The sequence below is a fragment of the Hippocampus comes genome, unplaced genomic scaffold, assembly GCF_001891065.2.
Source record: "Hippocampus comes isolate QL1 unplaced genomic scaffold, H_comes_QL1_v1.1 scaffold313, whole genome shotgun sequence".
Taxonomy (NCBI): domain Eukaryota; kingdom Metazoa; phylum Chordata; class Actinopteri; order Syngnathiformes; family Syngnathidae; genus Hippocampus; species Hippocampus comes.
Window position 1 is genome coordinate 348200 of NW_017805037.1, and position 13509 is coordinate 361708.

The 13509-nt window shown below is 48.3% G+C and overlaps 1 protein-coding gene across 3 annotated transcripts in view; it reads left to right on the forward strand.

The window, feature by feature from the left end:
• The window catches only part of adarb1b (adenosine deaminase RNA specific B1b), a 27203-nt gene extending 14865 nt beyond the window's left edge, over positions 1–12338 (forward strand). Inside the window, exons 3-10 of one of the 3 annotated variants that reach the window (XM_019863918.1) lie at positions 1181–2106; positions 3791–3905; positions 4027–4195; positions 4285–4436; positions 6038–6206; positions 8688–8869; positions 9930–10108; positions 10273–12338. In XM_019863918.1, coding sequence (XP_019719477.1) covers positions 1181–2106; positions 3791–3905; positions 4027–4195; positions 4285–4436; positions 6038–6206; positions 8688–8869; positions 9930–10108; positions 10273–10449 — 2069 coding nt within the window. In that variant the 3' untranslated portion in view covers positions 10450–12338. Of the gene's footprint in view, positions 1–1180; positions 2107–3790; positions 3906–4026; positions 4196–4280; positions 4437–6037; positions 6207–8687; positions 8870–9929; positions 10109–10272 lie in introns of all 3 variants that reach the window. The other 2 variants (XM_019863917.1, XM_019863919.1) reach the window with 2 other exon arrangements.
• The last annotated feature ends 1171 nt before the right edge of the window (positions 12339–13509 follow it).

Below are 13509 nucleotides of genomic sequence, written 5' to 3' on the forward strand. Positions count from 1 at the left end.
TCCTTGAATGTCCATTTGAACTGCAAAACTAATCCAACCATGAGGACTGCATGTGTCTGCCAGCGCATGTTTTCAGAGCTCAGAAACTGCTGAACGTGCACTTTGAATGATGACTGATCTTTTGGAGTCCCCTTTTTTGGCTCGACTTGTCTTAAGACACGCCCGTGATTTGATCCCGATGGTCACGGCATGTCAGTGGAACACGACACCGATGAGCTTGTGGGGCTGGGGGGTGGGTTATGGGGGGGTCACACGAATGACGCCCTAATTTGGAGCTCTCTTCTTTTTGGACTAGGACATGTCATTGTTGTCAAATTTTCCTGTGACGTGTCACATTTCGAAGCTTTTTCGGATCCAGCGGTAGGCAGAGTCTCGTCGCTCTGCCTCATTTCGATGTGTTCTCCCGTTTTTTTTTTTTGTTTGTTTTTGCCTGGTCCTCAGCCCCCCCACCCCCCTTGCACTCCTCCCCTGCACTCCCTCACACCCAACCTCCAGTCCCACTCATGCACACTGCGGCCTCTCTTTCTCCCGAGTACCGCAAGGAGTAACCTATCAAGCCTTTGCTGAAGGATGTTATAAATGAAAATTTTTGCCAATATTCCGTCCACTTTGCTTACTGGGCTCAGTGATATGTGTTCCCCGGCATGTCCAATAATATGAGTGTAAAGCTTTCTTGATGTACGGTGTCCTCGAGGGTCTCGAAAGGCACTTTCCATTAAAATGTCCTCTTATTATTATTATCGTTAAATTCAACACATAAATACTTGTGTGTGTGAGTGTGTGCGCGCGTAGTGTAGAGATAACTATTTTTCAAAATGGTGTCATGAGTACTTTTAAATACATTAACAGAAGGACTCGAGGAGTCTTATTTCACTTTTGAAATGGCCACTTATTCACTAGATTCCTGAGGGATGAGACTCTCAATTTTCAAGCCAAATCCCGAATGATTTGGCCTATACTCAACCGCGAATGAGTACGACTGACTCAATGCGAGGACCTTAGAATGGCAAGTCAGACTCGGAGCTCTCACAGGTCGTAGCTTAGAACATATCCGCCTTTATTTATAGTGGGACACAAATCATTGGTTCAGTTCCAAAGGGTGATCAAGGAATCTATCAATTTTGCATTTACAAGATCCTGCAACGAAGGCGTTGTAAGTTACTCTTTCTGGGCACCGCAGGTTCGAGCAGCACTGACGTTAAGGAAAACCGAAACCTGGACAACGTGTCCTGCAAAGAAGGGGTGGGCGTGGCCGAGCAGCTCCCCAATGGAAGCGGCCCGGGCGCTCGAAAGCGCCCCCTGGAGGAGGGAAACAATGGTCACGCTCACTCCAAGTTCCGAGCCAAGAAGCGCAAGAAAACTCCCGGGCCCATCCTGCCCAAGAACGCCCTGATGCAGCTCAATGAGATCAAACCGGGTCTGCAGTACAAACTGCTGTCGCAGACCGGACCGGTCCACGCGCCGGTTTTCGTCATGACCGTCGAGGTCAACGGGCAGACCTTTGAGGGCATGGGCCCGACCAAGAAGAAGGCCAAGTTGAACGCGGCGGAGAAAGCGCTGCGTTCCTTCGTGCAGTTCCCCAACGCCTCGGAGGCGCACCTGGCCATGGGCCGAACGCTGACCGTCAACACGGACTTCACCTCCGACCAGGCCGATTTCCCGGACATGCTCTTCAACGGCTTTGAGACGCCGGCCACGCCCGAGGAGTCCTTCTATGTGGGCTCCAACGGCAGCGGCGCTTTAAACTCCCTCGGGGAGTACCCGCTGCCCGCGCCGCCCGGCGGCAACCTCGCCCAGGCGCCGCTGCCCCCTCCGTCGGCCTTCGGCTCCCCCACCAGCGGCAAAAACCCCGTCATGATCCTCAATGAACTCAGGCCGGGCCTCAAATACGACTTTGTGTCCGAGAGCGGCGAGAGTCACGCCAAGAATTTTGTCATGTCGGTGACGGTGGACGCGCAGACGTTTGAAGGCTCGGGCCGCAACAAGAAGCTCGCCAAGGCCCGGGCGGCGCAGGCCGCTCTCTCGGCTCTCTTCAACATGCAGCTCGACCAGACGCCGTCCAGGCAGCCCATACCCAGAGAGGGACTGCAGCTCCACCTCCCGCAGGTAAAACGGCCTCTCGTCGGCCTTTGTCACGCTCGCCAAGAGCTCGCGTTGCGACGACTCTCCTCGGGAATGAAAACAACGCTCGTATTAAAGCCGCGGGGGTGGGGGAATCCTCGGTTTACGAGGAGGTTCAGATCCTATGGTGGCGACGTTACCCAAATTTCGCGTTTGCCGCGTGCGGTAGACCAAACTATGGCCCGGGGGCCATTCGCGGCCCACCATCCAATTTTCAGCGGCCCGCGACATGAAAAAAATATATAAAAATGACATTTGACAAGGGCTGAAAGGTTAGTTTAAAAAAAGGCAAAGATGACCTTGAGAAAGGCCTAGAACTACAAATTTAGGATTAAAAGAATAACACAACTTATCTATGGATCACTGTAGTGAATGAAGATAATTCAAAATAGTTTGTTCCACTTTGTTGTGCTCTACGGCTGATTTCAGAATACAGCACCTTTTATGATCCTCAACACGTTAATTTACTCTGGGGGGAGTGGAAATGGAAGCACTAAATCACTTTTGGCCATCAAGACCTGTTGTGTAAATCCAAGGCGAGAAATTTTAAGGGAGGCGGTTTGATTGCCTTTATTTGTATGTTGAGTCGGCTGGGAAATCAGCTGCCCGAGTCATACGTCATGGCCCACTTATCTGTTTGTTTTTTTTGTCCTTTTTATTTTTATTTACATTCTTTTTTTTTTTTTTTTTTTTTTTTTTAAACAATTGGAGCAATTCACACCAGTCGTCTTCCCATTAAAGCAGAGTCGTGGGAGCCAATGTTGTAGATGAGCCTTGGGTGACGTCTCACTCTTCCTACTTGGTTATCGTTAACCATTTTGCTCAATTAACCCTTTGGGTGCATTCACGGTATGCGAGAAAGTATTCCTTCAAAGAATGCATTGAATCAAGAATTTTTTTTTTTTGTTACGTCAATAACCTTGTCACTTGAAAGGTAGAGGACCCTCGGCTACCAGCGGGTGAGTCCCACGTAGCGGCAAAGTCACATTTGAAGAATCTCATTAATTTGTGTCCATCCATCTGTCGTCGTCTCTCGTCTTGGTTAGCGTCATTTTCGATCACATGAGCCAGCGAGTAAAGCGCTGAGCCAGAGAAAAGTGGCCGTCAAAAGAACACAGGATGGATGTTCGCTTGAGCTTGAACGGCCATCGGCTTTTTTTTTCTGTCGAATCAAGCACATTTTTTTTTTTTCTCCCCAGAGCTTCTCTGCCACGTCTTCGTGCACTCTTGCGCGGAGCTCCGTCGTCCACGTCTTCAAAACGCGTTGCCCTTGATTCTGATTTGAGTTTGGGGAAGAGGAATTGTGAAGCAGCCGCAATAAGCTATTATTACGGTTTTAATACATAACGCAAAAAAATCTGCAAAGCAGAGAACAATCACTTGCGCGCGCGAAATTTCGTAGTCGGACAATAAATGCCTTCAAAAAAAAAAAAAATTAAAAATCAATCTTCAATTTCCTCGGGCAGGCCAACCAGTATCGTGTGGCGACACTGCAAAACTTGTTGTTTTTTTTTTCCATCACCGTTGCCAACTTTCTGGCTCTTGTGACAGGCGCCGCTGCCCCGGGCGGGTTCACATCAGACATGTTTCATAGGCTGTCGGATTTGACACTACTTGCCTTGTGTGTCATTGTGCGTGCGCTTGTGCGCGCACGCGCTCGTGATTGCAGGTTCTCGCCGACGCCGTCTCTCGACTGGTGGTGGATAAGTTTAGCGAACTGACGGACAACTTCACCTCCCCCCATGCGCGGCGGAAAGTCCTGGCTGGAGTCGTCATGACAACAGGTAGATGACTTTGCGCGTCATCGAAAGTCTGTAGTCATAAGCGGACGTGCCCGCTTGTGTGTTTTCGACCACAAAATGGTCGGAAAGAGTTGACGCCGCTCGGATTTGCTCTTCCGACCAGGAACGGACGTCAAGGAGGCGCAGGTCATTTGCGTTTCGTCGGGGACCAAATGCATCAACGGTGAGTACATGAGCGACCGCGGCCTGGCCCTCAACGACTGCCACGCCGAGATCATCGCCCGACGCTCGCTCATGAGGTACCTCTACATCCAGCTGGAGTTCTTCCTCAGGTCAGGGCGCGCACGCGAGTGCAATTTCCGCATGACGTCAAAGACGTTTTGTACGCGACTGACAATTGATGTTTTGTCCGTTGCCGTAGCAGCAGCAGAGAAGAGCATCAGAAATCCATCTTCGTGCCGTGTGACAAAGGAGGCTACAAGTTAAAGGACAACATTCAGTTCCACCTCTACATCAGCACCTCGCCCTGCGGAGACGCCCGGATCTTTTCCCCGCACGAGGCCGGCGTGGAAGGTCAAAGAAAATGTGACAATATTGTTTCTTTTAGTGCAGGGGTGTCAAACTCATTTTAATTACGTCTTCCCTCGGAGGGCCGCGATGACAGTGAATCCACAAAATTATGATTTGTCCACAACAAATTAACAGATCGCTAGTTTTGAAATCAGTCACGTCAATTCTAACAGTTTGTTCAATTATTGTTCAAGTGAGTGTCACAAAATTATTGCAAAATCTCAACGTTATTTGTTACACATGACAATTTGACATTTCGGGACACATTTTAACAAACTGACACACATGATTTGCTTTTGCGGGCCACATAAAATGACCTGGCGGGCCAGATCTGGCCCCCAGGCCTTGATTTTGGCATCTATGTTTTAGTGCAATATATTTTCACGGGTAAAATTGTCTTGTTGACAATTAATTTAGAATTGATGAACCCATTTATTTTTTTAGCGGTGCAACAATCAACCATTGAATTGACAACTAATCGATTGTCATTCTTATTTCAGGAAGAAAAGTAGCACAATGGGCTCTTTTAGACCCGGTGGGCCGCACTTTGCTGGACCCAAGTGGCGTGTTTACAATGCGCCCTCGTTGAAATCTTTCAGATTGCGTCTTCCGCAGGGTTCGCATTTAATTAGAAATTTGCCACGACGTCCTAATAGGCATTCAACACGTTCATGAAGAATGAGCACTTTTGTTAGTCTGCGCCTATCGAGTCTTTTCCCCAGTTGCCCCCCCACCCCTGCCCCCCTCACTGTCGGACTCATTAACCCCCCTCTTATTTAGTTAGTGTTTTCCCGTCGCACGCGCCAGCCTGAATGGGAGAACCGCTTGCACATTCAATTAGCCGATGAATACGTGCCATAGGAAACATTGAGAACCAAATATTGTTGCCATTTTATTCCAACAGCCTATTTATGTTTTGACTTCACATCATTCTTTGCTGAATGTCCTTCAATAGCAAATGCAACAAGGCGGTTGGGTGTTGGGGGAGGTGGGTGGGTGGATGGGGGGGGGACGGGGTGGCTGTCAATCATGAATGTATGATAGACTCCGGTCGACGGGAGCCAGCCAAACCCGCGTCAGTGGAAGTTGTCATTTGTACGTGCGAGCAGATGCTTTCTAATTGGTTGCCAGTTTCCCACCTTTAGTGCAGAGCAGCGCACCTCGCGCGTGCGCGCTCTCGCCTTGCTGCTAACACAAGCCAATTGCTGGTGTGTTTCATTGGCTGGGAGCTCATTTAATTGGGCAGTTCAAAGCTGTCAAAAGGACACTTTTTTTTTCTTGGTTGCCGCTTGATAGGGTGGGGGGGGGAATTCTTTCACTGGAAAAACAGCGTTCCGCAGGGGTTACTTGGAAAGAAAGTAGACTTCAATAAAAACGTGACATCATTGTTAAAAAAAAAAAAAGGCAATTTTTTTTTTTTTTTGACAGCAGCAATCAAAACGCAAAATTCCTAACCATGGGGCATAGATCTCTTGTAACGAACTGGGCATAAAAATGAAAGTGAATTTTCTGTGAGTCCAGTATGTGGCTCTGGAGCCAGGCGCCGTGTTCGTTTGCTTCTTGTAACATGCAACCTTTTCCTCCTTTCGACTCGGTGGCCTCAGACCAAGGAGACCGACACCCCAATCGGAAAGCGAGAGGTCAGCTTCGGACCAAGATCGAGTCCGGCGAGGGCACCATCCCCGTCAGGTCCAGTAACACCATCCAAACGTGGGACGGGGTCCTCCAGGGAGAGCGGCTACTCACCATGTCCTGCAGTGACAAGATTGCCAGGTCATTCTCCTTCCCGAGTTCACTTCAGATCAATTCCTCTCTGACCTTGATGGAAGAGTCCTCGCTCGACACTTTTATGCTACGAGTCATATGGTGTGTGTGTGTGTGTGGGGGGGAGAACTCTATTTATTTATTTATTTTGCGGAATTCCATATTTTGACTGCACTCGTTCTGCCATTGGTATTCTCTTTGCCGAGCCTGCACCTGTTTCATATTTGATTTGATATCGTGAAAGACGACCATTGTTATCCCAGAGAGCCTTCGATACGCAAATCGTGGCTCATGTGAAAAGTCACATTTCTGAAAAAGAGGCAAAATTAGCGGTAAAAATAGCTGACGACCAAAGCACAGACGCTACCGCAGAAATACATGTTAAGTTGGTCATCGTCGGGGTCTCCTTTTTGTTTTGGCCCTCTAAATTCTCATTTTTTTTCACCGGGTGTCCGGGACGACGAGCACACTGATGGACTGAGTCGTCCTTCCGATATATCGGGCGCGCCGACCAGGGGGGTCTTTAGTCTCTGCCAGCGTTCAAGGCGACCGTGTGCCACGCTCGTGATGAAGGGAGGCGGCCCGTCGCCAAGCAAACAATCCAAGTTCTCCATAACTCTTCTCCGGGATGGTAATACCTTGCCTCAGTGCACCGAATGATTGGACGCCAAGCGTGCGCTTGATGAAGGACACGTCTGCTGTGTTAGCGGCCGCCTTGTTCGTGGCCTCTTTTTTTGTTTTTTTTTTTTCCTTGGGCACAGTGTGTCTGCGCGCCGTTCCTCCAGCTTGTTGTACTCGTGTTATCGATTTCACTTTTTTTTTTTTTTTCTGTCGCCGTTGTCGAAGGTGGGGGGATCTAAGTCAGTAGAGGGCAAAATAGCTTTGCAACGCTGAAATAATACCAGGAAAACAACACTCAAGGTAATGAGTCGCGATTGATTGGCTCCTTAGCTCGTGCGACGCCGTTTGCGCTTGGGAGAAGGTCGGAATCTCTTTTTGCTCGTTCTGCAGTTGGGCCTTCACTCAGGAGCTTTTTAATACGCCACGTGAAACACTTCGCCCAGCTCCATTATCTTATTTATTTCTTTGTTCTGTATTTATAAGTAATATGATGTTCTTTGGGGTGGCCCGGTGGTTAGCGCGTCGACCTTACAGTGCAGAGGTACCGGGTTCAATTCCAGCTCCGTCCGGCCTTCCTGTGTGGAGTTTGCATGTTCTCACCATGCTTGTGTGGGTTTTCTCCGGGTACTCTGGTTTCCTCCCACATTTCAAAATCATGCACGTCCGGCTGATTGAACACTCCAAATTGTGCCCGGGTGTGAGTGCGAGGCCGGATAGTTGTTCGTCTCTGTTTGCCCCTGCGATTGGCTGGCAACCGGTTCAGGGTGTCCCCCGCCTACTGCCCGAAGACGGCTGGGATAGGCCCCCCGTGACCCTTGTGAGGACAAAGCGGATCAGAAAATGGATGGATGGATGATCTTTGCGGGCAGAGGCTATTGTGCCACTTGCTGTCGACTCAAAATGACATCACAGTGCTGGGCGGGCTCAGGTAATGACCGAAAAATTTCTGCTGCTCCCTTTCCGTACCATTGCAAGCTTATTGGTATTGGAAGGTTGCAAATGTCTTCCTGAAAGAGGCGTGCTTTGTGATCAGTTGCCCCTCGGCATAGCTGTGAGCCGCACGGGCGCCCGCCACTACGTGAGAATCAAATAATATTTGTGATCTTCAATCTCACACACAGCAGTTTATCTAACTGTGTTGTCGATTGTCATGATCAATAAACAGCCCTAAAAAAATGTTTTCACCAATTTCATTTCACCAACCTGAGCAAACTTGGAACTTTAGCACGGGATCAAATAGATATTAGCCCCCACTAAATAGGAGGCAGAGTTTTGTTCTTAAACCCGTGTAAGGACCTGACTTAAATTTTTTTTTTTTTTTTTTTGAAGTCCCTTGTTCCTACTCTGCACATTTGAGTCCACACGCATTTTCTCCCTCCGAGTGAGGTGGGAGTGTGATGCTTCGCAGAGCGTGTCAATGGGAAAATGACTAGGGAGCGATGGCTAATGATACAGCACAGAAATATGGGGAATTTGGGAGAAAAAAAAAAAAAGAAATTGGATCCCTCAGTAGGATCGTGTGTGACACGTTGCCTTGGCCTGTGGCGTCATGTGCTCATTTATCGTTCACGTGTTGCCCTTCAGCGTCCATCAGCGCAACATATTTGTATCGTCTCTCCACTTTATAACCTCAAACTTGACAACGGGAATGGAATTTGCCCCCCCCCCCACCTCCAAAAAAAAAGAAAATGTTCTCACTGCAGGTCGGCTCAAGTTTGGCTCTGTAATTAGTCATGAAGCCCTGATTTTCTATTTCAGGGCACACGCGCTATTGCTTTCCAAATGACCACGAGTGAATGAAAGCATCCCCCCCCCCCCCCCCCATCGTATTTTCCCCACAATGCCAACGTGATGATTTTGGTGGTGCAGGTGGAACGTGGTGGGCATCCAGGGCTCCCTGATGAGTTACTTCACGGAGCCCATCTACTTCTCCAGCATCATCCTGGGAAGCCTCTACCACGCCGACCACCTCTCCCGAGCCATGTATCAGCGCATCGCCGATATTGAGGACCTCCCCCAGCAGTTCGCGCTCAACAGACCCTTGCTCAGTGGTGAGAAAAGGCGCTCTCTCCTCGTTAGGGGGTTCGGATATTTCCACGGCTGCCGCGCGATTGGCGGCTCCCCTGAGCTGACATTTACCTTGTGGAATTTGAACAGCGGGCGCGTATTGAGCAGAGCGTCAACCTTTGCAGAGGCTCTGATGAAGATTTGAAAACAAATAATAGGATCTTTAAAAGAACTCTTAAATGTATTGGGAGCCTGCGAAGGGATGCCAGAGTAGGAGTGATGCGCTCCCTCTTATGCGTACCAGTCAAGAGGCGAGCAGCGGCATTTTGGACCAACTGGAAATGCTTCTTGGAGGATTGGCTCACTCCAAAGTCAAGTGCGTTACAGTAATCCGGAATTATTCCGTTAAAATGTACTGCGCATGAATAAAAATGATTGCTCAGCTCACCTTGTGAAAACCGTAAATGCAGTTGTCCACAATACTTTACATTTATTGATGACAAGGGCATCTTTTTATGGGTTTTGGTTTGCAGAATTGTGAGGGAAAAATGAATTAAACATGAAAATAAGTATGATAGAAAACAGCCAAATTATGTCTGCACTAGGGATGAATTTTCTCATCAGCTGCTTGACTCTTCCATAATAGGATCTTTAAAAGAACTCTTAAATGTATTGGGAGCCTGCGAAGGGATGCCAGAGTAGGAGTGATGCGCTCCCTCTTATGCGTACCAGTCAAGAGGCGAGCAGCGGCATTTTGGACCAACTGGAAACGCTTCTTGGAGGATCGGCTCACTCCAAAGTCAAGTGCGTTACAGTAATCCGGAATTATTCCGTGAAAATGTACTGCGCATGAATAAAAATGATTGCTCAGTTCACCTTGTGAAAACCGTAAATGCAGTTGTCCACAATACTTTACATTTATTGATGACAAGGGCATCTTTTTATGGGTTTTGGTTTGCAGAATTGTGAGGGAAAAATGAATTAAACATGAAAATAAGTATGATAGAAAACAGCCAAATTATGTCTGCACTAGTGATGAATTTTCTCATCAGCTGCTTGACTCTTCCGTTCCTATTTTTGTTTTTTTGGGGGGGTGGGGGGTAGGAATAAGCAATGCGGAGGCCAGGCAGCCGGGCAAAGCGCCCAACTTCAGCGTGAACTGGACGGTGGGCGACCAGGGCCTGGAGGTGATCAACGCCACCACGGGCAAGGACGACATGGGCCGAGCCTCGCGCCTCTGCAAGCACGCCCTCTACAGCCGCTGGGTGCGCCTGCACTCCAAGGTACTCGCCCCGAAAATTGACATGCAGGCTTCCCTTCGGAATCGACGCTTTTCTACCCGTGCGCCCCCAGCAAATGCCGCACGAGTTTGTGAAGCTTGTAAGCAGATTTTATCTTTCTCTGAACGGTCTCGCCCGTCCTTCTCCCCCCCCCCCCTGCCCTCCAGCTGTCTTCTATCCTGCGGATCAAGGTGCTCAAGCCGGCCTCGTACCACGACGCCAAACAGGCGGCCGCCGAGTACCACGGGGCCAAGCAGGCGCTCATCAAGGCTTTCCACAAGGCCGGTCTGGGGGCCTGGGTCAAAAAGCCCAGCGAGCAAGACCAGTTCACTCTGGCCTCCTGAGGGAACCGCCGGACCGAGGGAATCCCAACCCGCCCCTCCCGCCTGAACCTCAGAAGATCGACCCGCGTTAGCAGCCCCTTGCCCTCCTCCCTCCCGTATATTTGCACGCACTTGCAGCTGTTAACTCGTGGAAATAAGTGTGCACAGTTCCCTGAAAAATGGGGAAAAAAAAAAATCCCAACACCCCCATCTCATCAGGGTTACTCCTTACCGGACACACCTCATGAAATTGTCTGCTTTTGACTTTTGCTTTTAACGCATGGTGGGATTCCCCATGTACTAAAACTGGAATCCATGCAACTTTTATTTAATTTTTTTTTTAATGTGGGAGACAAAAGAAAGCGTAAGTTGATCTTTTCTTTTCCACGGTGCGTTTTATGTTGGGGTGCTGCATGTAGTCAGTTCAGGGTTTGCCCCGAGACGCCAGCGACCGTAAAATCGAGTTTGTCTTGTAAACAAGCTCACGTAGGCTGCGAAATTCAAAATCCAGTCGTAATTCGTCATTTGGATCCTAGCTATGTGATAAGTTATGCTCACAACTTTTGGAGAAAAAGGGTGTTTTATTTGAAGTTTTTTTTTTTTTCTTTTTTTAAGATTGACATTCATGTGTACTTCAACATTCCTTATTGTCGCGCTCGTGAATGGACGTGCGGATGTTGACTCGAGCTGCTCGCGGTCTCGGTAGTCCCGGCCTGGGTCTTGCCTGGTGGTCCGGAGGAAGTCGATTTTCATTTGCATGGGCGGACCCGCACGGCAGAACGCAACGCAACGCAACGCATGCAGAGAAAGAAAGAATAGGAAGCGTGTGCGTGTGAATGAATGCCAGCATCTTCCTCCACAGGCAGCTTTTAATCTGTGTCTCTTTTCTACATTTCTGCTGTCGGTTTTTTGGGTTGACGGGGAAGAAGTCGCTTTTGTTTTCATAACGGTGGGCTTTTTGTAGATTCTGGATTCTACTAACAAAAAAACAAAACAAAAGACTAGAGCCCAGCTGATCCAGGATTTTTTTTTTTGGGGGGGGGGTTGGACAGAATACTGATGCAGATATTTGTTTAAAAAAAACAACAAAAAAACAAAAAACAGCACTATGGAGCTAACAGCTGATATTTTTATGTAAGAGTTTGAAGGTACACACGTACTGTCGGTGAAATGTATTTAAGAAGTACTCACTATGCAAAATGGCCCGTTCCAGTGTTGTATTTATCGTATGCTAGTTGTTGACGTAGGCGTCATTTGTAAATGTTGTCACTTTGGACTCCACGCTCGAGAATTTAGTCAGGTGACACGTTTGGGGCGTAGAACACTCCCCCCGAGTTTCACCGACCCGAACCGCTTCTGGTCACACGATGTCCTACTAAATTCTCAAGTCGCAGCTGACTCGTTAAGATGGCAGACCTACGATTTCGACAAGAGCTGCGACTGTTTTGCTGTTCCTCTTTGGTCCTGTAGGTGTCAGTAACCGGTCGGTGCTTGAGAGGAGGTTTTCTTTTTTTTTTTTTTTTTTTTTTTTTTTTTTTGACAGGCTCCAGTCAAGATTTGCACAGTGCCATTTGCCAGCTTTAATTCAGGCCACTTAATTGTCAACCTGTGCGTGTTGCAACTCGGAGAAGAAGGACATTACGGTGACCATAAAGCAATGCCGATAACTGGGACGAATTTTGAGTCAGGTTCCTCTTTTGGATCAGAGGGTTAGCAAAGGCCTGATTGTCGGATAGAATATGTGGACCGATTATCCTGTGGTGTGCAAAGAGTGGTTTTTTTTTTTTTTTTGGTCTGTTTGTTTCAAAAAACAAGTTACGGCTGACGATGTGAAACCTTAAGCATGTTCGATATCTACAATCGCAAATTCGTGAGTTGGACCAAACCTTGGAGTCGGCAACCACTGCAAATCAGGCTCAAAGTCATCCCAGTTACCCTCGCAACTGAATCCAATCAAGTCAATTGGCGTTCCTGCTCAGTGATTGCACGTGTGGGGGGTGCTCAGGTTGCATTACGCACACTCTGGAATCTCCGCCAAAGATGATGTCGACTTGCGTGTGTCATCTCAACATTGTTGATTATTCTCACGCTGCTCGTTTTCATTGGGAGGGGAAATAAGACGATAGTCATTGAATTTGAATTGATAGGAAACCCTTCCTCCGATTCACGAGCGACAGGCAGCAGGCTAGCCCGTCAATCGCGAAAATCCGCGTATAATTGAAATGTGTTCGGGGGGCTTTTTTTTTCTTAATTTGACACACCACAAAACAGTAGTTAGCAACCCTACCAAATTTGAATTGCAACAAAAAACTGCCAAGTACATATAATGATGCCGTTCTCTCCGCTCTTGTCCGCTGTGGGCGTGGCTGCCAAATACGCTGAAACCACGCCCCTCTCCCATCTCGCTCGAGTACCACTGCTACAACTTGTCGCTGGAATCCATCCCACCGCGTTGGTCAACACCCAGCAACGAGGCACTCTAGAGCAGCCATGCCAGATTGAAGCCCCGGCCCACAAGCTAACAAAATTCCCTCCCTCTTTGCTCATCAGGCTAATGTCAGCGATGTGTCTGCGCTCACAGCAAACAATAAGTCGCTCTAAAGCAGCCATTGTCATGGAAGTGCGCATGGACATGCAGCAAAGCCTCTTGATCATTTCCGCTAACTACCCAGGCTAAACTTCTCTCCTCCCCTTGAATAAGAGGATACTAATCGCTCAGTCGACATGTATCAAGTCAACATACTTCCTTGACACCAATGCCAGTGTTAACCAGGGCTTTGGCGCCATCTTGTGGTATGTCAGAAAGCGCGCACAAACTACAAATGGGTGTTTTGCTTTCCGGGCTAAATGAGGGAAAGATGCGAACAGGCGGGGCTTCACTGTGATGTCATCAAGTTTGAAAACAACAGTCGGGCATCTGTCGAGCATTTTCGAACCCGCCCTCAAGATCACTGAATGACTTTGTTTTTGTAAATAGTCAACAGCTAATTCTGTTGCCATACCTTGGAAGCCCTTCAATTTTTACTTTTTTTTTTTTCTTCTTTCCGGATTGCGCTGCGGCAGTTGCAGGCTTCATCCTCA